Source organism: Nelumbo lutea, chromosome 4 (assembly GCF_056320005.1).
Source record: "Nelumbo lutea isolate HS-2025 chromosome 4, American lotus-T2T, whole genome shotgun sequence".
In the NCBI taxonomy this organism is placed as follows: Eukaryota; Viridiplantae; Streptophyta; class Magnoliopsida; order Proteales; family Nelumbonaceae; genus Nelumbo; species Nelumbo lutea.
The window spans coordinates 37118463-37145723 of NC_142687.1; the positions used below are offsets into that span (position 1 = coordinate 37118463).

Consider the following 27261-nt stretch of genomic DNA (forward strand, 5'->3'; position numbering starts at 1 on the left):
ACGAGATGATCGGGTGCTCAATGAAAGTGACGGTACTGGTCTTCGCGTGTGTTTGGGAGCATCGAATTTGATGCGTGGGTGTTGGATCATGTTTTGGGTAAGGAGGTTTTGGAAAAGATCAGTGTAGTTAATGTTAAGTATTTTAGGGGGCTTCCCTTCTTGTTGTGGTTGAGTAGGTTTATAAGTGAACTGTTGATCCATGTTATGAATTGAGTTTGTTTGGAAGCGAAGTGGATTGAGTATGGGAAGTTGATGGGTCGACGTTACATTGAGATGGGAAAGTACTGTTTTTCTCAAAGGCTCTCTGGATGGCAATGTTAGACAGTGTATGCCCTTATCTCTAATTAGATTGATGTACCTTATGACATTTAATGTAAATGAATAAAGTACATATTTGATTCATGTTATTGGCGGTGTGTTTCTGTGTAATACCCTTAAACTGGACACATATGAGACTCGTGTTAGTTTAGAATGTTCACAGCCGTTGGATAGATCTAGGGAGATTTATCCTGTCAAGGTTGACAGTGATGTGCCGCCAAGTTGGTTGGGGTGGCTTGTCTCAGCTGCCAGGGTGAAACCTGAGGTACATGCAGTGTGAGTTTTCTTGAAACCCTGAACCGGACCAAAATTCCAGTATTGCCCTGGACCTTGGAGATTGGTGGGCAAAAATGGAATGTTACACCTGACCCTTAGATTCGATTATGATACTACACTAGGTGTTGGATTGGGCTATCTTTGATATGCCAATCAGTGAGATCCTTAGAGGGGGTCAAAACCTGGTATGTTGGGACAGTCCAAGAATTCATCTGAGTGGGTGATCATATGATAGGATCAGCCCCTTTGTCGGACAAAGGTAATGATCGGGGATGCACTCTCTCTGATTGAAACCAAAGCTGCCGACAACCGATTTCAATCGTTGAAAATTGTTTTGCAAAATATATTTATATAGAGATATATATATACATATATATTATGGTTTCAAAATGTTTGCAAAAGGTTTTAATTCTCGGGATCCATGTGAGTAGAGAGTGCAACATTGTTCCTTGCAACCGAGGGAGAGTTCCTCTCTTGTCAAGCAGTGTTTGATCATTATGGGCTGAGAGGTTAAGTGTAAGACCATTGAAGGTAATACCTGATGGGCTAATCTTGCATCTGCTCAAGTCCTTGGGTTTTTATAAGGTGGCTTGGTCCATGGACCACATAGTGTAAGTATTGGGCCCAGTAAGAGCCCATGTGATGGGCTTAGGGGTTCGTTGTCTCCTACAGTGAATTTGGCCAGGCCTTGTAACAGAGGCTAGACTGAACCCATGTGGCTGATGTGTGGATCAATGTTTGGGTCCCACGCCATACAAGGAAACCCAATTGGGCAGCAATTTGGAGGCTGAATGAGCACATAGACTTAATGGGCCTAAAGCCCAATTTGAACTGATTTAATTTGATTAATTAAAGAGGGGTGGATCTGGGATTTAGATCAGCAGATAGAATAGGGACTTATCCCTATCCACTCAGAGAGTCCAAATCCAAATAAAGATTTGGATTAGAAAACTTCTAATAAGATTAGGAGGGCTGATCTTTATCTGCAGATAAGATAAGGATTTATCCTTATCTCTTAAAGAGAGTCCAGATTCAAATAAAGATTTGAATTAGGAAACTCCTAATGGGATTAGGAGAAGCTATCTTTAAGGCTATAAATAGAGGAGGAGGGCGAACCCCAATTCACCCAAGCTGATTACAGATTCAAGAGAGAAGACAGCTCCAGTAAGATTGATGCCATCTTCTGCTTTTGCCTCCTATTGCTGCCACCATTGCCAGTTCGTTCTCCACCAGTAGGAGCGATCAAGAAAGGTTCTTGATATCAGTTTTTGGTGAAAAACTGATCTGAAGTCGTGCTCACTCACCCTCCATCGAATTCTTGCTGAAGAATTCGGTTCTTGGGAAGAACCACCTACTGATTCTGCTCCACCCTACGCTGTGTCATCTTCAGTGGGAGCAATCTTTGGCGTTTTCCTTGGGCGTGAATACATTCGTTGGGAGTTACTGTTACTCCGTATCTGGTACATCCCTCTCCTACCTTTTGGTTTCAAGTTTGGTCCGGTTTAGGTTCAAGATTGATCCTTGAAAATGCAGTTTTCTAGAATAGGGAATATGATTCCCACATGGGAGAGAGAAATTTTTGAATTTTCGCCCTACCTACCTGCAGGGTTCGGCTATCCATATGATGGAGCTCTCATCTCTTCAGGCAATGCCGTGTTGGATGACTTTGTTGAAAGTGGTGAGGCAAAGTATGGATCGGTCGACTAGTCAAATACCCAGCTAGGGGGGACCAGTTTATGGATTGAACAAGAATTGTATGACTTCGGGCTGGGTTGGATGGAACAAGTGCGGGCCTAGCCCAATCTACGTTAGACCTGTTCATGGACCGAGTGGCCCGATGGGCTGGCCTAGCCCGGCCCGGCCTTCGGACGGGCTTGAACGTGTTTATAGGCCCGCGGGCTTAAATTCGGGCCAAAAATCCCAGCCCGCAATAAATTTGAGCTGGGCTCGGGTATTGTCAAAATAGCCCGGCCCGACCCGATCTAATATTAGACTTAAAATGAGTAATGTGGTTATGTCCATTTGAATAAATTTTTTGATTTAAGAATGTAAAACTGTGTTTTAAAATATAAAAGAAAGGGGAAGAAACCATCTTGTAAGCCCATTGTTCATTTAAATAGGAAAAAAAAACTATCTGAATTTTTAATTCTAATTTGAATAGGGAAAATTGTTTTTTTATTAGGTTGGACTTCAGGCTTTTTATCAGGGCCGGGCTCGGGCCCAAGTTATAGGTCCGTTGGTCGGGTCGGGCTTGGGCTCGGGCCTAGCATATTTCCCTTAATGACAAGTGAAAGCCCGGCCCGAGCCCGACCTGGCCCGGCCCATGAACAGGTCTAATCTACGTACATAGCAGCCAACGTCCTGGGGTGGGGCGCTCTGACGATGTGGAGAGCAAACAAAGGTGAGTTTGCTATGTTGGACGGACGAAGAGCTGCAACAAGATGGGTGGATACCTGCTGTGGGACCACGACACGAGGAGATCAAGGGCAAATAGGGATGGACAGCTCGAAGAAAGCACCACATGCAGAACTGTCTTGATAGAATTCCGGCTCGTTAAAGAATAGGGATCCCCTTGGGACCAAAGACTCCCTGCAAGAGGTACATTCCCTTTCAACTACGAACATAGAGAGCCTATGAGCCTTGATCAAAAGAAAGAAGCTTCGGCGAAGGGCTAGGTGTTTAGAGGATAAAGTGGCGATAAGAGGGCGAGCGGAGCATTAATCTCATCTCCGCACTAGTATTTGGCTTCGCCCCCCCACAACACGTTAGCGCAACGGCTTGAGCACGTCAGCGTGAAAGCATGCGAAGAAAGTTGGAGCAGCAAGATTCAAAAACGGATGTAGCGCAACAAGCAACGGCTTTGAATTGCTTGCTCGGCTGCGCTACCACGCAACAGCTTGAGCGCTAGCATGGCTATCAGCAAGATTCAAAACGGGTGCATGCACTAGCGCTGGCTGCGCTACCGCACAACGGCTTGAGCGCTAATGCTCAATCCGTTGCTTCTTGCGCTGTAGTTTTCTCGCTTGTTGCATCCGAGCAAGCTGGAGCTGCATGCTAGCACGTGCAGTAGTTTTTCAACATGCTGCTAGCGCACTCCGGCTTTCGAGCAAGCCTACGTTTTCTGGGGTGGGTTTTGTCAAAGATTGCCCCAACAAGCAGCCCCCCTAACATAAGGGGGGCTGCTGCTGTGTAGAAAGTGCGGACTAGACGATCATGAAGACACAAAGTGAACCGAAAAGGTTATGAAAGGCTATCTTTTGCTCCTATTGCTGGTGGGCAGTGTGTCCAATCTGTTTACCGAATCATCTGGATGAAGGAATGATGGATCAACATATCTTATATTATATATGCACTTCGATACGAGCGGTTTTTCTTCCTTAAATCCAGATCTATGCCCAGGGCCAGGAAGAAAACTGCTACTGAAAACCTTCTTTCTGCTACCGAGAAGAGGGGCAGTTTAGAGCAGCCAGCTCTTCGTTGAGTATCCCCACCTCGCCCTCACCCGTGTCAGATGCAGCAGATCCAAAAGGAAAAGAGCAGGCATGTTCGAGTCCCGATCCCACTCCGATCTCTTGCTACTACTTTTTCGACTGCCTCTCCTGCCCCAGTGGTTCTTGCTTGAACCCAACCCTGACTAAGATCTGAAATTCTGAATGTATCTTCTTCCTCCTGTAAGCCAACAGGGATAATGATGGACTTAGAGCTTTGGAAGTGGGGAAGAAAGATGTTATAGGACATAGGACTCAAATGGACTAGGATCTGAATCCCCTTCACAGATAAGGGTTTCCCTATTTATAGAAATGAGGGAACAAGGTTGTGTGCATGGAGCAAGAATTCCTAAACATTCCTTAGTTTAGGTTAGCCCGGAGATAGGTCCTTTAGACCTCTCTGGAACATGCGTCTTTCGGGGCCACAAGGTATGATACTCAGGTATAGCCTTTCCTGGTTTCCGTGAGGCACTGATCACACGTCTGACACTCTGAATCTAACCTTCATTATACTCTCTTGTCTACTTGCCTTGCAAGCTATACACGCATATCTGTCTCTGGACACCTTGCAGACTTTGTGAAGTAAATATAGCTAGGTGAGACAAGATATCTCACTCATGTGAGGCAAAATCATTGTAACCATGTGAGGTATTGTCGCTTTGCAAAGCATTCTGCAAGGTGGGATTCAGTGGTTTGGCAAGATGACTCTCACAATATTGGGCTATTTGCAGTTTAACAAGACTACAAGATTCAATGACCCAATGAGGTGGCTTTTGTGAGATTCATTTATTGCGGTCTCACAAGGCACCACATGAGACTTGATTGATGTGGCTTTGCGAGGTAAATAGCAAGGGGCCAACCCAATTCCGTTTCATTTGCGATCCTTTGTTGCTATGTAAGGCCTTCGTTTTGTCATCTGCTCTGGGTCTTACCATATATATTAGTAAAGATCCACTTGTTTACCCACAAATATATTTTTATTGTCTTACACCTTCTTTTCCCTTATTATTATACATCATTTGTGTTTCTAGTGAAGACACTAAGCTACAACAATATCTCTCAGGTTCTCAATCTTTTAGGAAAAGAGAAGGATGCTGAGGCTCTTGTTCAAGATTCTGTGAGGATATTAGAGGTCCTTCCGTGGATCATTCTTTCATATAAACATAAACTGGACAGCTGGATTTTCTGCTCTTCTCTTACTTTTCTGACTATTAAAATTGTTTTTGTGTCATTTAGGAAGCTGGCCAAGGGGAATCAGTTATTTGCCTGCGGAGATTGCGGAAACTTGCTCAGGTAACACATTTTAGAATTACTTCCCCAAATTTTTAGTGCTTCGTTAGAATGATTTTGAGAATTTCCATTCTGATCTCCTAGTACAACTTGTGATCTTGAAGATTCTACTTTATGTATAATATATTATGCTGTCCTTTGTTTTTTTTTCATGCTAACATATAACTGTTTGATGACAGCTGAAGTGGCTGAACTGACTCAATGCTTTCTCTTTTAGTTGATAAAATATTTGAGGGTATAGTAATTAGCACAACTTCAGCTTCACCCTTCATGGAGCTTACTACCTCCTTAAAATCTTATTCACTAAATGACAAAGCAACAAGTCATTCAGGTCAGCCATTTCATCTGTTATTAAACAGTACCTTGGATTCAGAGTTATTAATTCCCCTTTTTGAATAGAATTTTATTTCATTACCTTCTTGAATAAAAAATCTTTAGAATTATTGTTCTTTAAGCAAGATGAGTCAACGAACAAACCAATGGAAAGTTTCCTTCCATCCCTCAATGGCTATCCTCTTTGGTATTTTCCTGTCTGAATCAGAAAAATTGGGACTGCAGCAATGAACTAAACAATCAAAGAAGTAATATGAGGAAATGCTCAAAGTAAGCTGACGGATTTACTAATATAAAGAGAAATTAACAATTACGTTAGGTGTCTTTATTTATCAAGTAGTTGCACCCATTTCGACTAGTCTTAATAATTCCTATGCATAATCAACTCCTAATTGATTAAATTTACTACTTAATGCTCTAATTTGGAATGTTGGCTTTGTCATTTATCTAATATCATTCCCACATTCTGCATCTGTAATTTTCCCTTTCTGACTTTTAGGTTCCTAAAACTAATTGCATTTAAAAGTGTTTTGACTACTTTTATAAACCATTGGGCCTTTTCAGGATTGGGCTGAATGTAGGCCTAAATATTTTATGCTTGATGCTCCTGCATCAAGTGTTGTTTGTTGAAGAAATTCCATTCTCAAACTGATCACGATTCCCTTAAAATCCTCCAGGCCTTTTGCATCAGTTCCTGTAGTTCAGTCTCCAATACAGTGATACGCAAGAAGCCTCAGTTGATGGATTGTGTTTCCATTATATTGAGTACAAGAGTGATTCCTAATGGAAATGGTTTTCTAATCATGACTACTTTCCTTCTGGAACATGACTTTTGCCTGGAAAATGTTCTATTGACTGAGTCTTTATGACTGAGATATAAACATGGTTTAAAATGTCCCTAATTTCCCTACTATTTCCACGACATATTTTCACTTCCATGGGTAGTGTTACGAAATTTTACCGGAATCGACATTTCCCTACCAGCACCATATGCAGTACAACAAATAGTTTCCATGACATATTTCCATTTCCACTTCCATAGGTAGCCACATGAAATTTTACTAGAATCAACATATTCCCCAGTGAACACTACCAGTACTATGTAGAGTCCAAGAGATAATATTATAATGTATACACTATTGTAAATACGTTAAGTAACAATGTTATTGCCCACCTAACTTACATGATTACTACGTTGAGCAAGCTCAATATTCATTTCAAACATGATGTTAAATATTAGCTTTTTGTTAGTATAATACATTATTTAGTTGATCTATTACAATCATTTACATTTTCTATGAGTTAAACTTTTTCTTACTCTGAATTTTAAAGTTCACAGGGCAACTTCATAACGTATTCTTTGTCTATAACCATAGTTTCTTAGCTTTGTTTAATGATTTGCAACAAGATAATAATTTAAAAGGTGTGCCTATGCTTCTTTTATCATTTCATAAAACATCTTTCTATATTTTGTGTTGGTAAGATATGATTTGCGACAAATTAAGAAAGATATGATTTGCTGCAAATTTAGAAAGATTTGATTTGAATAAAATTAGGAAAGTCATATCCTAGGATTAAGGGAAAGATTTAATCAATCCCTAATTGAGAGAGATTCTAGGAGTAATTGAGAGGGATCCTAGGAGTTTGTCTCTCCTATCTTTTCTTGTTTAAGTTGTATGCTCAACATGTTTTATCAACATATTATCAATATAGAAGTATTTCTTCTTCTCTCCCTCTTCATTTCTTCTTCTCTTCCGCTTTATTTTTCCACAGGGTATCAGAGCTTTAGGGTCCGATCATGAATTTTAAGGCCACCATGGTTGGCTCTGGTTCAACCTCTTCGGATGCTACCAATGGTGTGACATCTTTGGAGGGAGGTATTCAGTCAGCGACCATCTCTCTTTCTGAGAATTCTCTTCAAATTACCTTTTACAAATTGAATGGAAAGAATTATCTTGAGTGGTCTCAGTCTGTGCGGTTGGTGATCGACGACAAAGGGAAACTCGGCTATTTGAATGGCAAAGTAAAACCGCCAGCCACTGATGATCCAAAGTACAGGTAGTGGTGTTCTGAAAATTCTATGGTTACTGCCTGGCTGATCAACTCTATGGATCCTGTGGTTGGAAAACCATTCATGTCCCTGCCGACTACTCGTGATGTGTGGGAAGCTATTAGGGAGACCTATTCAGATTTGGACAATCATTCACAACTATTCGAACTGAATACCCGAATTTGGAAGATGCAACAAGGTAAGTGGGAAGTAACTGCTTATTATAATGAGATGATGGCTATTTGGCTGGAGCTGGATTTATTTGAAGAAGAATGGGAAAGTCCGAGTGACAGTGCTCAGTACTAAAAGAAGATAGAAAGAGGTCGGGTCTTTGTCTTCTTGGCTGGTTTGAATAAAGAACTCGATGAGGTTTGGGAACGTATTTTAGGGTGAAAGCCCTTGCCTACAATAAGAGAAGTTTTTTCAGAAGTGTGTAGAGAAGAAGTACGACGGCAAGTGATGTTGAGGAATGTTAATGAAACAAAAACTGAGAATGAAGGGTCCGCTCTTGTGGCCCGAGGGTAGACGTAGACGGAGATAAACGAGGAGGAAAGCAAAGGCCTTGGTGTGATCATTGTAAAATGCCATGGCATACTCGTGACACCTGCTGGAAGCTGCATGGGAAACCAGTAGATTGGAAGAAAAAATCAGACAGTGACAACAAGTCAGGGGGAGATGTCCGTGCGCATCAAGTAAGCAATTCGGATCCAGGGCAGCAATCATCCTTAGAGTCTCTTCCTTTCACAAAGGAACAAATAGAGCACTTATATAAAATGTTTCAATCTCAATCGTTAAGAAACTCTAACCCATCCTACTCTCTAGCCCAGTCAGGTAAAATTTTCACTGCAACCATTGCTTGTACCAAATCTAATGGTTCCTGGATATTAGATTCAGGTGCCACTGATCAAATGACCGGTACTTCACAATTCTTCTCTTCATATACACCCTGTGCAGGGAATCAAAAGGTTAAAATTGCAGATGGTTCCTTTGCTACTGTTGCTGGGAAAGGAACTATGTCTATTTCTCCTTCTCTAAACCTTAAAGATGTTCTACATGTTCCAAACCTATCATACAATCTCTTATCTGTCAGCAAACTAACCCTTGATCATAATTGTCAGGTTAATTTTTGGTCTTGTTGTGAATTTCATGATTTAACCTCGGGAAAGATGATTGGGGGTGCTAAACTGGATGGTAGCCTCTACCTCTTTAATAAAGGATCAACTTTTGGAATGCAAGACCGCCAGATTTGTTTCAGCTCTATCTCTGTTTCTAGTGATAGTGAAGTTTTGTTATGGCATTATCTGTTAGGGCATCCTAGCGTTCAATATTTAAAGCATCTATCTCCCAAGTTATTCATGAATAAAAATCATTCGTGTTTTAAGTGTGAGTCTTGTGAATTAGAAAAACATCATTGTGCTGTTTTTCTGTCCCAACCATATAAAAAATCAAAACCATTTACCATGATTCACAGTGATGTTTGGGGTCCTTCTAAAGTAACAACTCTTTCTGGAAAGCGTTGGTTCATTACTTTTATTGATGATCATACTAGGGTCACTTGGGTTTTCCTTTTAAAAGAGAAATCAGATGCTGAAACTGTGTTCAAAACTTTCTATAACATGGTTCAAACACAATTTCAGACTCAGATTAAAATTTTTCGAAGTGATAATGGAAAGGAATTTTTTAACAATGTGTTAGGGAATTTTTTGCTGAGAAAGGAATTATACACCAAAGTTCGTGTAATAGTACACCTCAACAAAATGGGGTGGCTGAAAGGAAAAACAAACATCTCCTTGAAGTTGCTAGAGCCCTAAGTTTTCAAATTAAGGTTCCTAAGTATCTTTGGGGAGAAGTCATTTTAACCACCACTTATTTGATTAACAGACTGCCTACACGAATTTTGGATTTTAAAACACCCATACAAGTTTCCATTGACTGATTTCCAAACTCTCAGCTAGTGACAAACATTCCCTTAAAAATTTTTGGAAGTGTGGCCTTTGTTCATAACCATGATCCTAAACGTTCAAAACTTGATCCAAAAGCACATAAATGTATTTTTGTAGGCTATCCCACTATTCAGAGAGGTTACAAATGCTTTAATCCAGTTTTGAAAATGATGTTTGTGACTATGGATGTCAGATTCCTTGAAGGAACCTCATACTACAAACACTCCCATCTTCAGGGGGAAAGCAACACTAGTGAAGATGGTCTTTTAGATGGTTCTGATTTAATGTTTGAATTTGTCCATAATGATGTTCCTCACAACCAGTCACCAAAAAAAAGTGAGGTAGAAAATACAAAATCAGTGGAAACAAATGAAATAAATATTGAAAATGAACAACCTTTGGTGATGCCATCTCAAAATAAAAAAGCTAAAACAATAGAGATGCGTGTGAAACAATATAAAGGCCTTGTATATTCAAGGAAACATCTAGCACTGAAAGGGAGAGGCACTATTCCGCAACATCAACAAGAATCTGATCTGAGGGTGGATCATGAAATTCATGATAATTCTCTAAAAATACCTGAAAATATTCCTCTAGGTAATTCTAATTCTTCCAGTATGAACAACCTTTGGTGATGCCATCTCAAATTAAAAAAGCTAAACAATAGAGATGCGTGCGAAACAATATAAAGGCCTTGTATATTCAAGGAAACATCTAGTACTGAAAAGGAGAGGCACTATTCTGCAACATCAACAAGAATCTGATATGAGGGTGGATCATGAAATTCATGATAATTCTCCAAAAATACCTGAAAATATTCCTCTAGGTAATTCTAATTCTTCTAGTCAGCTTTATCTTCCCATTGCTCTTAGGAAAGGTGTTAGGTCTTGTACAAAACATCCTCTGTCAAATTTTGTATCTTACAAAATATTTCACCTTCATATTGTGTCTTTATTTCACAACTGTCTAGTGTATCCATTCCTAACAGTATCCAGGAGGCTCTAAATGTTCTTGAGTGGAAAGAAGTTGTTTTTGAGGAGATGAGAGCTTTGGAAAAGAATGCTACTTGGGAGAAAGTGGATCTGCTGGATGGAAAGACATTTGTTGGTTGTAAATGGGTGTTCGCTCTGAAGTACAACTCAGATGGATCCTTGGAGAGATATAAGGGTCACCTAGTAGATAAAGGCTTTATTCAGACATATGGAGTGGACTACTCTGAGACATTTTCTCCAGTGGCGAAACTAAATACAGTTCGAGTACTCTTATCTGTTGCAGCTAACCTTGACTGGCCACTGAATCAGTTGGATGTGAAGAATGCCTTTTTGAATGGAGATTTGGAAGAAGAAGTATATATGGAGCCTCCACCTGGTTTCACTGAGAAGTTTGGAACTAAGGTATGCAAGCTAAAAAATCTCTATATGGACTTAAACAGTCTCCCAGAGTCTAGTTTGAAAGATTCACAAGGTTCATTAAAGGTCAAGGATATAGTCAAGGACAATCTGATATACTCTTTTCACAAAAAGATCCACCAAAGACAAGGTATCGGTTCTGATTGTTTATGTTGATGACATAATCTTGACTGGAGATGATATTGAAGAGATGAACAGACTAAAGCAGAGCTTAGCCAAGGAATTCGAGATAAAAGACTTAGGTCAGCTAAGGTACTTGCTTGGAATGGAAGTGGCTAGATCAAAGAAGGGCATTGTGGTTTTGCAACGAAAATATATTCTAGCCTCTTGAAAGAAACTGGAATGAGTTGATGCAAACCTTCAGACACTCCAATAGAAGTTAAGGTTAATCTCGGAGAAGTTAAAGATGGGGTTCCAATAGATGCAGGTAGATACCAAAGGCTGGTAGGAAGGTTGATTAACTTGTCACATACACGTCCTGACATTGCCTTCGCTGTGAGCATGGTGAGTCAATTTATGCACTCTTCGTACAAAGAACATCTTGAAGCTGTGTATCGAATTCTTAAGTATCTAAAAGACACACCAGGAAAAGGACTCTTCTTCAAGAAAAATGAGAAGAGAGGGGTTGAAGTGTATACAGATGCAATTGGGCAGGCTCAATCACTGATAGAAGGTCAACTTCGGGGTATTGCACATTTCTTTAGGGCAATTTAGTTACTTGGAGAAGCAAGAAGCAAAGTGTAGTTGCTAGAAGTAGTGCTGAGGCTGAATTCAGATCAATGGCTCAAGGAGTGTGTGAGGTTCTTTGACTAAATAGGGTGCTAGCAGATTTTAAGAGACCAGTGAGTTTTTCTATGAAACTGTATTGTGATAACAAGGCAGCTATCAACATTGCTCATAATCCGGTTCTACATGACAGGACTAAACATGTTGAGATTGACAGACACTTTATAAAGGAGTAACATGAAGAAGGAATAATTTGCACTCCGTTTGTACCAACCACGCAAAAAGTTGTAGATGTTTTGACTAAGGGCTTGTTGAGACAGCCATTTGAACTTCAAGTTAGCAAGTTGGGCATGATAGATATCTTTGCACCAACTTGAGGGGGAGTGTTGGCAAGATATGATTTGTGGCAAATTAAGAAAGATATGATTTGCTGCAAATTTAGAAAGATTTGATTTGATTGATTACAAATTTGAATAAATTTAGGAAAGATTAGATTTGAATAAAATTAGGAAAGTCATATCCTAGGATTAAGGGAAAGATTTAATCAATTCTTAATTGAGCGAGATTCTAGGAGTAATTGAGAGAGATCCTAGGAGTTTGTCTCTCCTATCTTTTTTTATTTAAGTTGTATGCTCAACATGTTTTATCAACACATTATCAATACAGAAGTATTTCTTCTTCTCTCCCTCTTCATTTCTTCTTCTCTTCCGCTTTATTTTTCCACATTTTGCATATTTTAAAATGTTTCAACCATGATTATAGTTTTTACAATATTTCCATACGATATTTCTGACATGTTTCTTATATTTGGATGGACGATATTTCCACCAACATTGACATTTTAAACCTTGGAAATAAATCAGAGACATTAAAAATTGGAATTCAGTGCATGCTCAAAAATCTGAATCAGCAAGATGGGAAAACATAGAAGTGCTACATTTATGGAAAATTATATACTAATAGTTCATACTTTTTGAATTCTAACATTCTACACCTGTAAAAAGAGTGTAAAATGTTGCTTTTGTTACCAAGTAATGTTTGATATGAAGAATGACATTCATCTTGTACATTTTCTGTTCATTTTTGTCAAATAAACTAGAAAATAAAAAAAGGACCCATTACGTAGAAGTGTCCTAAATAATCTGTGTAATGTCGGACTCCAATACATGTCTGACCTAGACATGTCTTCCATTTAGAGAAGTCCATGTAACATTGCTTAAAGCACTCCTACTCCTGAAAGCCCTAAATTGCCAAGGGCAACTCCATAGGAGGTTCAACAGTCTGGAATAATCTGCTTCTGGACTAATGATGTAGCAACAGAATACCATCGTCTAACAGCATCATCATCCAAGTGCCCGATTCCTTAGTGCAGATCTGGTAGGAAACCCTAATAGCGATGACTGATGATATCAATCAGTATATCTGAGGAAGCTTCAAATTTCATCTATTGTCATGTGGTCCTTAAGATAGCTGATGCCTCTGTTTAATGACAAATCATATCCAATGGTGAGCAAGCATTTACAAATGACTTTTTTTTTTATGAGTAACTATCTGCCAACCCGTTTGCTGTTCACAGCAGTCATTGTATCTTTAAATTTATTCTCCTTGTCATCCATTTTATTTGTTTTAATTCAGTTCTATAATCCCATACTGCATTCTCCCTGTTTTCCAACCAACCAATGACAACCTTGGAGTTTTCTTCCATAATCAAAGTGTTTATTTTCAATTCCTTAGCCCAGTGCAGACCTTGGAGTACAACAAAGAGTTCAGCCCTCGTGGAATCCCCCTCACCAAGTGGTCCTGAGAACAAAGCAGTTTCTCTACCATTTGTGAATGACTTGTTGAGAAACATATTTTACACTAAAATTTCCTTATCATTTTATTGTAAATTATGTTGTCATGTTCATCTCAAAATTACGACCTAAACTGTAAAACTTAATTCATTATATTTGGTGTTTTATTCTAAGTACCTAAGAAACAAAATGACATTCTTTCTTTTTTACCTCATTGCTCTGCTGCAATTCATTCTTTTTTTTTCCATCAAACTATTTCATTTATTCCTGTCTTGTAGATGCTTATAAAGTCCAATCAACTTACAGAAGCTGAGAATGTACAAAGAAAGATCTTGCATGTTATGGAACTATCAAAGGTTGAACTTTTCTTAACAAGTGCCTCTAGTCTTTGTTTTTTTTTTTCCTTTCAAGTACATGTATGTGCAATTGCAATGACACAATGCGTTGGCATTCAATTGCTCTTGATTCGATATTTTTTATTACCGATCAGTATATAAGAAAAGGTTATACTTGCTTTTTTATGTGAGAGATCTTCAACCACAGAAAGAACCTTTTTGATGGTTGTGTAAAAGTTGCAAGGGCTGGAAGAAATCCTAAACTACTCCGGAGTGGCATACAATCCTAACATTAAATCATATGTAAAGCTATGTCAAATTGATCTCCAACTGTTTGTAGTTTGAGATTAAAGCTTTTGTTCACAAAACCACTCAAAAAATTTATGGAATTTCTGCTGAATTTGTTATACTCGATTGGTTGTTATTTTTTATTTTACAAAGTTTGTTTGTGTTATTATGTCAGTAGCAAGATCAAGGATGTATTATTGATTAAAGTGCAAAATACATGACCCCTATTCCTTGGGGTAGGGAGAAGGCAGAATCAGCTCAAGGTTGAGAGACAAGTTAATGTCATTACAATACAATATAACAAGATAATTCAGTCCAGATGTGCAGTACCCCAAAGGAAAGACTCCATGTCAACTACTGTCCTAGAAAAACTGTTTCCAAGAAAATTTCCCAGTCTAGAATCCCATTGGTCGAGCTTTGAGTTACCTTCTATCATCAACCCTCCAAGCCAAAAGACGGATCTGCTTTTAAGAGTATGAGAGCTGAAACTTTTGCTCTAATGGAACTCTCCTCTCAAATGAACCTGAATAGATCATTATTATCTGGAGTTACAAATGAAAATCCCACCTGCAATAATCTGAAATAAAATAGAAAAGAAGAAGATTGAAGAAGCTGGAAGAAAAGGAAAGGAAGAGAATAATCAGACCTCTCTCCAGCCTCCACAACTGTGTTTTATTTTTTTGACTGTAAAAAAGGATATAGTTACATGAATTTCGCTAGTAGAGTGGCTAGCACTAGAAACACTAATAACAGAATAAAACAGACTCATAACTAGGGCCCACTAATCACAGAGATAACGCATAAACAAAAATAAGTAAACAATAATGAACTATGGTCCATTCAGCCCAATCATCTCTGCACTCCCCCTTAAGCTGGGCATAAATATTAGTCATGCTTAGTTTGCTTACATAGTGTTGTAACTTTTCCTTAGGGACACCCTTAGTCAGAACATTTGCTATAACTGTTGCTTTAAGGTAATGAAAGGGAAGACAAACTCTAGAAGCCACTCTTTCTCTTATAAAATGTCAGTCTACTTCAATGTGTTTGCCCTATCATGCTGAACTGGATTGTGAGTTATGTTAATTGCAGCCTGATTATCACAATACAACATTTAAGGCTTATCATATGCAATTCCCATCTCCTCTAGAATTGACCTAAGTCATAACAACTTTGAAACTCTATGTGCCATGGCTCTATACACTCTGCCTCAGCTGAAGATTTGGCTACTACTGATTACTTCTTCTGTAAGAGACAATGTTCCCCACTACCAAAGCACAGTAACTGGTTGTAGATCTCTATTATCAATACCACCAACTCAATCAGCATTTGTATAAGTCTCTAGATTCATCTGTCCATTCCTAGAGAAGAGAATATCCTTCAGGTAACACAAAATCCATTTTGCAGTAACCATATGTGTGTCTCTAGGGGCATGCATAAACTGACTAATCACACTGACAACATATGAGATAGCCAGCCTTGTCATGCAAAGGTATAGTAACTTCCCTAAAAGTCTCTAGAACACTCCCCTGCTTGCCAAGAGCTCACCATCATTAGCTGAGAGCTTACGGTTGGCATCAATAGGTGTATGCAGGTTTGGCACCAAGTTTCCTAGTCTTCTTAAGAAGATCTAGCACATACTATGTTTGAGTTAGGAAAATTCTTGAGTGCTTGAACTTTCTCTTATCACTACCTATAACCACAATATCATCAACATAAACAATAAGGTAACTTGAGTACCTTTCCTCTTAACAAACAAGGTATGGTCAGACTATGTTTGTGTGTAGTCAAATTCAACAAGTGCAATTCTGAACTTGTCAAACCAAATTCTTGGGGATTGCTTGTGGCCTTAAAAGGGATTTCTTCAATTTGCACACCTTGCCCTGCATTTCCTTACCATACATGCTAGGAGGATGTGGCATATAAACCTCTTAAACCAACTCCCTATTTAAGAAGGCATTCTTAACATTAAATTGATAAACAACCAATTAAAATTCATTGTCAAGGATAACAAAACTCTCATTAAAATCATTTTGGAAATTGGTGAGAAGGTCTCCATATAATCAACTCCATACATCTGGGTATAATCCTTGGCTATTAGAAAGCCCTTGTACCTCTCAATGGTACCGTCAACATGATACTTGATAGTGACAATAAGCTATAATAAAGGTGTTTGGAGATACAATGTGTTGTATATTTTCTCTTACCCTTTTTCACAACTATAGGTAGGCCCAAGTCTGGGAAGGAAGGTGTTGGAGGACGTGATGAAGGACCTATCCTCTGTTCAGGAACTAGGAGTGTCTATGGCTCAAATGTAGATGGGGGAACAACTTGTTCATGTTGTAGCTTTTGTCTTTGGTATCACCTCTGAACAATAGGATGAGTACTAAAAACTAGAGGAGTAGTAGGTGGAGCTTGGAGGAGGAGAAGGAAGAATGGGAGAACTGGAGGGTTCTACCAACAAGATAGAAGGAACTATAGGGGATTCAACCCCAAGGTCAACAAGAGATGGTAGAGGAAGTGGTGAAGCAAACAACTTAATAGAATGCTCCCACTTAGGAGAATGACCATAAAAAGGGAGCGACTCTGCAAAGGTGACATCTATGGAAACAAATCGAGTACCACTAGTGGGATCAAGGCAGTGATAACCCTTTTATGTGGAGGCATACCCTAGAAAAATACACTTTCAAGCCTTGGAGTAAACTTTATGTCTTTGAGAGTTGGGAACATGGACATAACATGTGCAATCAAATATCCACAAAGGATTAGGAAACACCTCACCCTTAGAGAAAAAAACAACAAAGGGAGATTTGAACCCCAAGACTCGAGAACAAATGCGGTTAATAAGATAGGTAATTGTCATGATTATGTCACCTCAAAATATCATGGGTACATAGGAGGCAAAAAGGATGCTCTTGGCTACTTCTATAACATGTCGATTCATTCTCTTTGCTACTCCATTTTTCTCTAGTGTATAAGGACAAGTGCTTTGATGCACAACCCCAAATCTCTCAAAGTATAAAGTAAGGTCCTTAAAATATTCTAAAGTGTTGTCTGATCGGAATATTTTGATGCGGGTATCAAATTGTGTAAGCATAAATTCATGCAATTACAGAGAATGCATAAGGTAAAACTAGGTATAATGAGAAAAGTCATCAATAAATAGATAAAGTATTTATAATCACCCATACAAGGTACATGGTGTGGCCCCCACACATCATAGTGAATAATATTAAAAGGAATTATAGATCATTTATTACTTGTAGGATAAGAATTTCTATAGTGCTTCGATAGCTCACATGACTCACAATGTAGACTTGACATCTTAGCCTCTTTAAACAAAGTTGAAAACAAAAGACTCAATGAAGAAAAAGAAAGATGACCCAAACGATAAGACATAACATAATACAATTAACTGATTTTGACACATTAGAATCGGAAACTACTCTCTGAGGTGATGCTTTACCTTTACTTTGCGCAGGCATATCCAATAAGTATATCCCATTCGCCTCATGGCCACTCTCAATCACCTTCCGAGATTTCATGTCCTGAAAAACACAGTAATAAGGGAAAAATGTTAAACTACAATTCAAGGATTTTGTCAAATTACTAACTGAAAGCAAGTTAGTAAGTTTAAGAACATGAAGAGCCAAAGATAAGGTAAGAGTATTTAAAGCTTTGATGTTTCCCTTGCTAGAGGTAGGAGCAAGAGAGCAATCAACAAGTGAAGTCTTCTCTACTAGATAAAAGTTGGTAAGTATAAAATAAATGACACACACTAGTCATATGGTTAGAGGCATCAGAGTCAATTATCCAAGGGATTTTACGATTACCTGAGTTGGAAGCATGGCTCGTAATGGCACGAATACCTGAATGGGCATTGGCAAAAGAGAAACCATTTCCTAAGGAAGTAGTAGTAGATTCTAAATGGTTGATGAATTGGCCATACTGAAGCCTTTACAACTTTTGAAGAGGTGGCTACATTGGCATTGCCTCTTTTTCCAGTCCCATTTTTCTTATCTTTATTATTGTTCTTGAATCTAGGAGGTATAAGCTCTGGATGTAGCTTCTAGCAGGTATCCTTTGTGTGCTTAGGTTTCTAGTGGTACTCACATACTACATCTTTTATCTTAGTGGTAGCCCTTAGCTTCATACCAACATTGAAAAAGTGACTAGTTGAGACTTCTGTAATTTGCACCTCTCTCCTACTCTCCTCACTGCTAATCATAGTATAAGCTTGAGATAAGGTCACTTCGTCCTTCACTATAATGTTTTGTTTGACAATATCATACTCAGGATTGACAGTGTTCTGTTCTAGTAAGGAACTCGAACACCTGATTCCTCTCCGCTAACTTCCTATGAGTCTTAGCTTCTTTAGGACACCCCCACACAATAGTCTCCAATCTCCATTAATTCAATCTCCTACCAAAGAGATTTTGGTGTAGAGAAGTAAATAGATAAATGCTTCTCCCTCTGTCTTAAATTATTTACATCATTCTTCAGCTTGTAATCCCTAGCAACATTCAACTTCTGAGAATAAGTCCTTGTGACACTGTCCCAAACCTCCTTTACAGTCTCTATCCACAAATGATGCTAGTTGATAGGGGTTGCATGGAATTCACTAACCAGCCTACAACTGTATAGTTTTCATGCATCCTCCTTTCACAGGCAAGATCATCCTCTTTAGGTTGCTTCTTACTCCTAGTGATATTCCCCCATTTCCCTCTACTCTAGACATGAATCTTAATTGATTGAGACCATGCCAGATAATTAGTCCCATCTAACTTTACTGAGGTTATTGCCCCCAGCAGTCTCCATAGACATTCCTAAGGCAAAACTAGAGTCTGTAGATTGTTTCATCTCACCTCTAGTTTGCTCCATTGGCCAAACAGAAACAAATGAAAATCAATATAGGGTGTTACTAGTCAAGGTTCACTGCCCTAAGGCCAAAATTGCTCTTCAAACAGCCAAAATTAGGATTTCATTGGACCTGACACCCAAGAGAAGAGAGAGAAAGTCTAGCCGCTCATACTAGAGGCTCCAGAAATCTCTCTTACTTGGACTGATCACAAAGATATTCAGAAAACTTCTATTCTAGCTCCAAGCACCACTTCCAAACTCCCTCTATACCCCTTAATCTAAAAACTCTCTAGTTAGCTAGGGTTTTCGGGAAACTCTCAAATAACCTGCCTTGGGCCCCAAACAAGCACTGCAATCTTCTCCAAAAACCTCCTTTAACTAGGCTGAATACTTTTTAACTAATCAACCAATCAACTCTCCATACAACCTGTGTATGGGATTAAATAGAAAAAAAAAGATAGGAACTCTGCTTTGATACCAAGATGTAAATCCCACCTGTAATAATTTGAAATAAAATAGAAAAGAAGAAAATTGAAGATGATGAAGAGAGAAACAGTGGAGAAAGAAGATGAAAGAAAAAGGAAGGAAGAGTAATTGAACCTCTCTCCAGCCCCCACAATTGTGTTTTATTTTTTGATTGTAAAAAGGACATGAATACCCTTAGTAGGGCGGCCAGCACTAGAAACAATAATAAATAAAATAAAACAGGCCCATAACTAAGGCCCACTAATCACAGGAATAAAGCATAAACAAAAATAAGTAAACAATAATGAACTATGACCCATTTGGCCCATATCTCTACAGTTACCTCATCTGTGTTGATTGTGGTATGGGAAAAACCTAGGTTGGCTGCAAAATCTTTGGCTCAGCTTTGATTGCTTATGGTAGCTCTTTGTATCTTTGAATTTTTTCATTATCTAATAAAGCTTGTGGTCTGCTGATGATGAAAACAGATAGTCATCTCCTCTCTCTCTTCTATGATTCTTTACTTTTTAGGCTTCCTCAACACATAGGGAGGAGGATTCAAACTGTGCTGAGAGACCAAATATGCAATTACCCACCACCTTTTGGGACTTGAGTCTGTAGAGAGTCCCTTAATTCATCCCTCATCACTAACCAGTGTCTACCCTAATGTGTATCAAGTCAATAATGGCTTTTATCAGTTTTTATCCTTGAAAAATTTAGAGTACTGTCGATGGCAGCTGATGTGTTTTCTAACCTATGTTACTTACATAGTAAAGGGGGTGCATGTGTATGTATTTTTTTTTTTTCTTTTGATCAATAACAAGAAACTTTATTAAAGATATGAAACTATGTGAAGCTTAGGTACAAAGGGAGGTAAAAAGACTTAACTCCCCATCAATGAGTACAAGGAAAAAATAAAAAATTAGCCCAAAAAATCGAATCCCATATGTATCAAGTCAATAATGGCTTTTATCAGTTTTTATCCTTGAAAAATTTAGAGTACTGTCGATGGCAGCTGATGTGTTTTCTAACCATATTACTTACATAGTAAAGGGGTGCATGTGTATGTATTTTTTTTTTCTTTTGATCAATAACAAGAAACTTTATTAAAGATATGAAACTATGTGAAGCTTAGGTACAAAGGGAGGTAAAAAGACTTAACTCCCCATCAATGAGTACAAGGAAAAAAAAAAATTAGCCCAAAAAATCGAATCCCTATTCACCCCTTGCTTTGCTAACCCATCGACAAAGGAATTAGCAGTCCTCTTCACCCAGTTGTAATGAACCACTATATCCCTACTCAGCCATTTAAATTTATTCTTCTCATTGTTATAACTTCGTAAGCCGCTGTCTCCCCCTTTTAGCCACCTAATCACCACCTCCGAGTCACCTTCAAGGACCAAACATCTGATGTTCAGCTTATTGTTATAACTCCATGAGCATGGCAGAAATGTGTATACTAAGATGGAGGCATGGAAAAACTAGAAAGGACAGGGTCAGAAATGAAGTCATTTGAAGGAACCTAGGAGTAGCTCCAATAGGTAATAAAATGAGAAGTATACTAAGATGGTTTGGTCACATGCATAGAAGACCTTTGATAGCACCCATAAGAAAAAGTGATCTGTTGTAAATTGAAGGGACTAGAAGGGGTAGGGGTGGGGGTAGAGTAATAATTTAACAAGTATATGACATTAAATAGAATGGGATACTGAATCAGGATTCATGTAGCTGACTCCATATTGATGTAATGAGGCTTAGATGATGACGATGTTGATGATTAGAAAAGATGGGTGGCTCAGATTGGGGTTGGTGACTTGGCGGGCTTGGGCTATCTGAGGCCTGATGCCAAGCCCAGACCGAGCAGAGTTTAGGTCTAACTTTCAAGGCTCAGGCCTAGCCTGTAGCCTGAAAAGCTCCAAGCTTAATAGGTTTGGTTAGTATAATATTGCATAAACAGGTTTAGGGCCTATCCAAGAAAAACAAGGATGTTCGTGAAGATGAGAAAGTTGAAGGAACCATATGAGAATTTCCTTTTTCATAAAATATGTATTTCTTACTAACTAAATAGCATGTGTCCTATTTTATTTTCTTTCTTTTCTTCCTAAATAAAGGTTATGATCCCAAAAGGGCTCTTTACTAGATTCTAGTTTGACATTATAAAACTATAAAAGTTGCCCTTCTTTTGAGGATCCCCTAATTAAATAAGATAACAAGGTCACTTATCTGTGGGCTCTTAAATGCATGTTTTAGTTTTTTTCCCACTTTTCTTTTTTAGCATCAGATAAAAGAGCATCCAGATCTCCGTTGGATATTTATGGTAAGGATGATGATAATGGTGGTTTAAGTAAATTAAGGTGGCCATGTAAGGTTTTATTGAACTTTGGAGGTGAAAATATTACTGACTGAGCCTTTAGTGGAATAGTCCTGTTTAGAAATTGCTGTTAATTGAAGCTTCTTAAATTATGGGAACTTTTAACTTTAATTACTGGGTGAAGGGACCTTAATAAGTTTTCTTTTAGATTTTTCCCTTATGTTATGGATTTCTTTTGAACTCTTGGGGATGGGGAGTGTAGCAAAGTGTCTATGCAGAGTAGACTAGTTTCAGCAAGAAAAAAAAATGTATAGGAAATCTGCGACCAACAGTGGGTTGCAGTAAGAAGAGAGAAGGACGAAGAGAGGGAGAAAAGAGAAGAGGCAGTTTGAAAAAATCAATCCAAGTCGTGGGAATTGAGAAAGTCCCCACAACCTTATCATCAATTAAAAGGTAATTTAAATATATGTCCTTAATAGGGTGGCAGCAATTAAGCAAATAATAACATTGTCCCTTTGGGCCAATAACAATACATGCTAACATCCCACTAATGACATGTAATAATGAAACAATATCAGCCCAATAAGAAATAAAAAGGATATAAATGTTGGCCTGTCAACACTCCCCCATGTTGGGAATAACTGTCTAGTTTTCTAAACATGCTAAATGTAGTCTGTAGCTTCAGCTGAGAAACTCCCTTGGTGAAAACATATTCTAATTGTTGATATTGCCTTCATATAAGGGTGACACACTTTTCCAGATAACACTCTCTACTTGGAAAGCAACCTCTATCTCTCCAAGAGGACATCAAAACCAGGCCAAATGAGTTGATTCTTACAGAACTTCCTCTATTTCATGCAGCTAGCTGGGCTAAGATTGCGTGAGAATAAGTCTCTTGGCTGAAAACTTGGCTCTGATACCAAGTAGAATAGTTTCAGCAAGAAAAAAACATTGAAAATTGTTTGCTTCAGCTTGGGTAATCCAGGTCCTCAGGTATAGATGGCCTTTTCAGAAATGGAGTTGGTAGCATCCTAGTGTTCTATTCAAGAATTCTAGGAATAGGTAATTCAACTCGAGGAGAGGTACATGGAGCACTCACAGTTTTAAGAAGGGCAAAAGCACTGAACATGAAAGGATTGAAGTTGAAGGAGATTCAAAAATAGTGCAGTGTGCAGTCAGTAAATTGCTCTCCTGGATTTCTGTCAACCCAGAATTCAAACATTTGAATGTATTCCAGTTGCTGAGGTCTCAGTCTATTTGGTGCCTGTAATTGATATTGATCTCTGTCTTGTCTCTTTCTAGACAGGTTTCTGATTGTATCTTCAATATTTTTCAATAAAATTACCTTACTGTTTCAGAAAAAAAAAAGGAGAATAAAAAATAGTTATTGGGTGGCTAAGTGGCAGTCAAGAAATAGCATGGAACTACAGATGTGATGTAAGAGGAGCTACAAAGACTAACAGAGGAGCTCTAATTAAAAATAAAAACGGGCCCCACGAGCTGCAAATGGATTGGCAGATGAATTAGCACAGAAAGGTGTAACAAGGGATCAATTGTATTGGTGTCAAATTGGTTAAGGGTTGACACGCTCTCCTTGTATGGAGGTTAGACAAGGTTAGCCTTCCTATATGGGTTCTCTATTTGTTATACTCTTTGTTAAATGGGTTTTCTATCAGTTGTGCTTTCTATTATATCTCATTAATAAAATACAACACTGTTATTCAAAAACAAATAAAAATTGTGTAGGAAATCTGAAAACAATAGTAGATTGCAGCAAGAAGCAAGAAGGAAGAAGTGAGGGAGAAAAGAGTAGAGAAAGTTTGAAAGAAACAGTCCAAAGGGTGGGGATTGAGGGGGTCCTGACAATCTTTTATATTAATTATCAATTAAAGGGTAATTTGCACATATGCCCTTAATAGGGCAGCGGCAATGAAACAAATAAGAATGTTGTCCATGGGTCTAATAACAAAATATGCTAATTGCCCACTAGCCACACATAATAACGAAACAATATCAGGCCCAGTAAGAAATAAAAAGGATATAAATGTTGGCCTGTGACATATAGTTTTCTATCCACCTTGCCAGAATGCCAGAAGCCCAGAGGATTTTTCCACTGACTGAATTGGTTGGGAAAAGACTCAATACTTTTTGTACCATACAGCTCCTTTTTGAATACTATTTTGTTATTTTGTAATGATTTGAGCAATACTTTTTGTTCAGGTGGAGATAGTATTTGCACAGCTTCTTACCATGTAGGTGCGGCTGTGTGGGGGTGTATATTTTCTTTTTGAATGCAATACATTACCTTTCTTCAAAAGAAACTGATAAAAAAAACCGTTCTTTTGTTTTGATTATATATTATGATTTACTTAGCTTCTCGTTTTGATGAGCTCTATTTGGAATGATTGTTATGACTTGTGAGCTAGCATTAGTAATAGAATGCACTAAGTTATTTGACATCTTACCTTTATTCTCCTAGGGATGGAATTCATTGGACACTATTATTGCAGCAGAAAGCCTGGCCTTGACACTACAATCTGTTGGAAGCCTAATAGAAGCACAGGAGCTTCTAGAACGGTGAATCTATCATCAATGTACCAGTACATTGTTGTCGTTCATGATTACATAATGAAACTTATGCTTACCCGTTTGCAATTGCAGATGTCTTGATGCCAGAAAATCCGTACTTCCCGAGAATCATATTCAGGTATTTGGTTTATACTTTTATAAGTAATGAAGTAGTTCTTTCAGATATGGTTATTCAAGATTTTATTATTCTTCTGTTTCATTAGTTTCTTCTTTTGGATTATCCAAGAGTAGTAGTAAAGCATTTTCTTCAATGTATGGCTCCGTTCAACTATATGTATCTTCATAGTATGAAATTTGTCCCTCTTGTTTATCCCAATCAAGTGTTTTCTGTATACAGAAAATGGGAAGATGAACATCTTCATCCACTGGGAAGTTTCTGGCAATGTGGAAATTCCTTTTAGAATATTTGATGGTTCACGGGTCTTTTAAGGGAGATTTCAAATCTTTACTCATGTAGGTCAAATGGTCTTTCTGATTTGGACACTAAAATTATTATGAGGTCCTCCCACCCAAAAGAAATTTCTTGATTTTCTTCAAGGGCTCGGGTAGAAGAATCTTTGAGTAGACAATCTAGTATTTGGCGGAACATTGCACCAATATTTAGAGATCAATGGTAGTATGTTATAATGTTTAACAACCATGGTAGTTGATCTCCCTAGGATATCAGTGAATATTTCCATGATGGAAGAAACTCTGAAAATTCTAGTGCCATGTAATCAAGAAATTCTATAACAAATTTGAAAGTTAGCAATGTGTAAATTATTATTAGATGATAGTATAACTCATTTTCATACTTCCATATTTGTAGATTATAGAACTAAGCTCAAAGAAAATTATTAATCTATATAATGATAAAGCAAATTATGCATGCATTACATTTTTAATCATTATTATATTACTTGAACCTTTTAATTTAGTTGAGTGTTTTGGGAAGGAATTTGAGGTTTGAGGAAAGCTTTCTGATTGACCTAGTATGGCACATCACCCAAGAGGCTTTATAAGACAGACCCTATCTCTATTAAGTCAGAGAAAAAGGATGAGGTTGCATGGAAAGGGGGGGGGGGACTTCAAGCAGGAATTACAAATCCAGTCAATATATTGGTGGACAATTCAATGAAATGGCCAAGAGGTGAGGTTTGTTTTTCCTAGGTAGGAAGGAGCTTGCCATGTCATCTTTAAGCAATTGGAAGAAAAAGATGGAGGGGAGGCTGTGCAAAAGGGTCTTGTATTTGTGGCAAGTTTTGTAGACCAATAACTTTATATCTGATGAAGCACGAGAGAGGATCCTGTGGGAGGTGGTTTCAAACCTGCACTGTATGGAGTGAAGGGGAGGCAAAAGGCTTGTAAAAGGTCTATCTGCAAAATCTATAGGCAGAAGCAGAAGAGGGAGATTGTACAATTATGTGATGTTTTATGTAAACTTTATAGGTATTTGTGAATGTAGCATAGTTTTTGTTTCTTGACATTGGCATCCTAGATCTTATTATCCTTCTTGGATTTTGAGGGATATCTTTGTTGTAACTCGTTTGTTTTGGTTATTGTTTTTCTTTTGTAGTACATGTGCTTACTATACAGTGATGGGGTTTTTGTAAGGTGGCTCATTTTACTGATGATAAGCAGGTAGATACTCCTCTTAAGGTTAATCTCAAATTATCTAAAGATGATGGTGAACCACTCCTAGATGCTACTTTGTATCAACAGCTCGTGGGTAGCCCTATTTACCTCACTATGAATCGACTTGATATTATCTCATATTGTCCATTGGATCATTAGGTACATTAGGGGCACCTTGTCTCATGGCTTGTTCTCATTATCCTCATCTCTCAATTTGGTTGCTTATGCTCTTGTTGATTGGACAGGGTGCCTAGATACAAGACGGTCCACAACAGGGTAATGTGTTTTCATAGGTGATTGTCTTGTTTCATGGAAGTGTAAGCCGCATACAGTCTCAAAATCTTCCACTGAAGTAGATAATCTCATAAGAGAACAAAACACATTGAGGTTGGTTACCACATTATCCAAGACCAGTTCTTGGCTGAAAACATCTCCCTTCCACACATCTCCTCTAGCCTTAGCCAATATCTTCACCAAGGCTATGACTCACCTTTAGCATAGATTCCTAAAAGACAAACCGATGCTTCTTCCTGGCATTACTTTGAGTGGGCATAGAGAATCTACATGTTGATAACTTGTTGGGAGCATCTTTTTACTGTGTAATATATGTATAGTATCATGTTCTTTATTCTTTTTTTTCTTCTTGTACTTGAGAAGGGCATAATAGTCTTTTTTCTCTTCTATAACTCAACAATATATAATACAATCTTTCTTGGGTGTGTTTAGATATCACACACCCTTCAAATCTTTCTTCTCTCCCTTTGTACAAACCCTAGTTATCATGGAAAACTTGTAAAGTTTTGGGAACATGTTTGGGTGGGGTATTTGCCACTAAAAGATCAATTTCCTTCTTTGTTCTCCATCTCTAACTATAAAAATAAGTCTATGTCCACCTTCTTATCTTCTTCCGTAGCGGGTTCTAAGATTGAACTGGACTTGGGTTTTAGGAGGCAAATCAGAGAGTTGAATTTGAACAATGGTTTGGCATTGCTTCAAATTTTACAAAGGGCTTTCTTGGATCCTTCAAAATTGGATTCTCGAATTTGGACCCTATCCTCTTCTAGTAGTTTTACATGTGCCTCTTTTTTCAAAGCCTTAGCTCAACCCTCTAACAATCTTAGGCAACCCTTTCCCGTTAAGGAAGTTTGGAGTAAATTGGTTTCTCAAAGGATTGGG

At 38.2% G+C, this 27261-nt stretch overlaps 1 protein-coding gene across 14 annotated transcripts in view; it reads left to right on the top strand.

Annotated features, from left to right (window-relative positions):
• Positions 1–27261, top strand: part of LOC148855239 (Tetratricopeptide repeat (TPR)-like superfamily protein) — an 86931-nt gene that overhangs the window by 45515 nt on the left and 14155 nt on the right. For 10 of the 14 annotated variants that reach the window (XR_016095099.1, XR_016095100.1, XM_088941933.1 and 7 more), the window contains 6 exons: positions 5146–5214; positions 5319–5375; positions 13905–13982; positions 24362–24459; positions 24544–24589; positions 26027–26091. Coding sequence is in view for 12 of the 14 variants with exons in the window: in XM_088941933.1 (XP_088798059.1) it covers positions 5146–5214; positions 5319–5375; positions 13905–13982; positions 24362–24459; positions 24544–24589; positions 26027–26091 (413 nt within the window). In the remaining 2 variants the exon portion in view is untranslated. The remainder of the gene's footprint in view (positions 1–5145; positions 5215–5318; positions 5376–13904; positions 13983–24361; positions 24460–24543; positions 24590–26026; positions 26092–27261) is intronic. The other 4 variants (XM_088941936.1, XM_088941938.1, XM_088941937.1 and 1 more) reach the window with 2 other exon arrangements.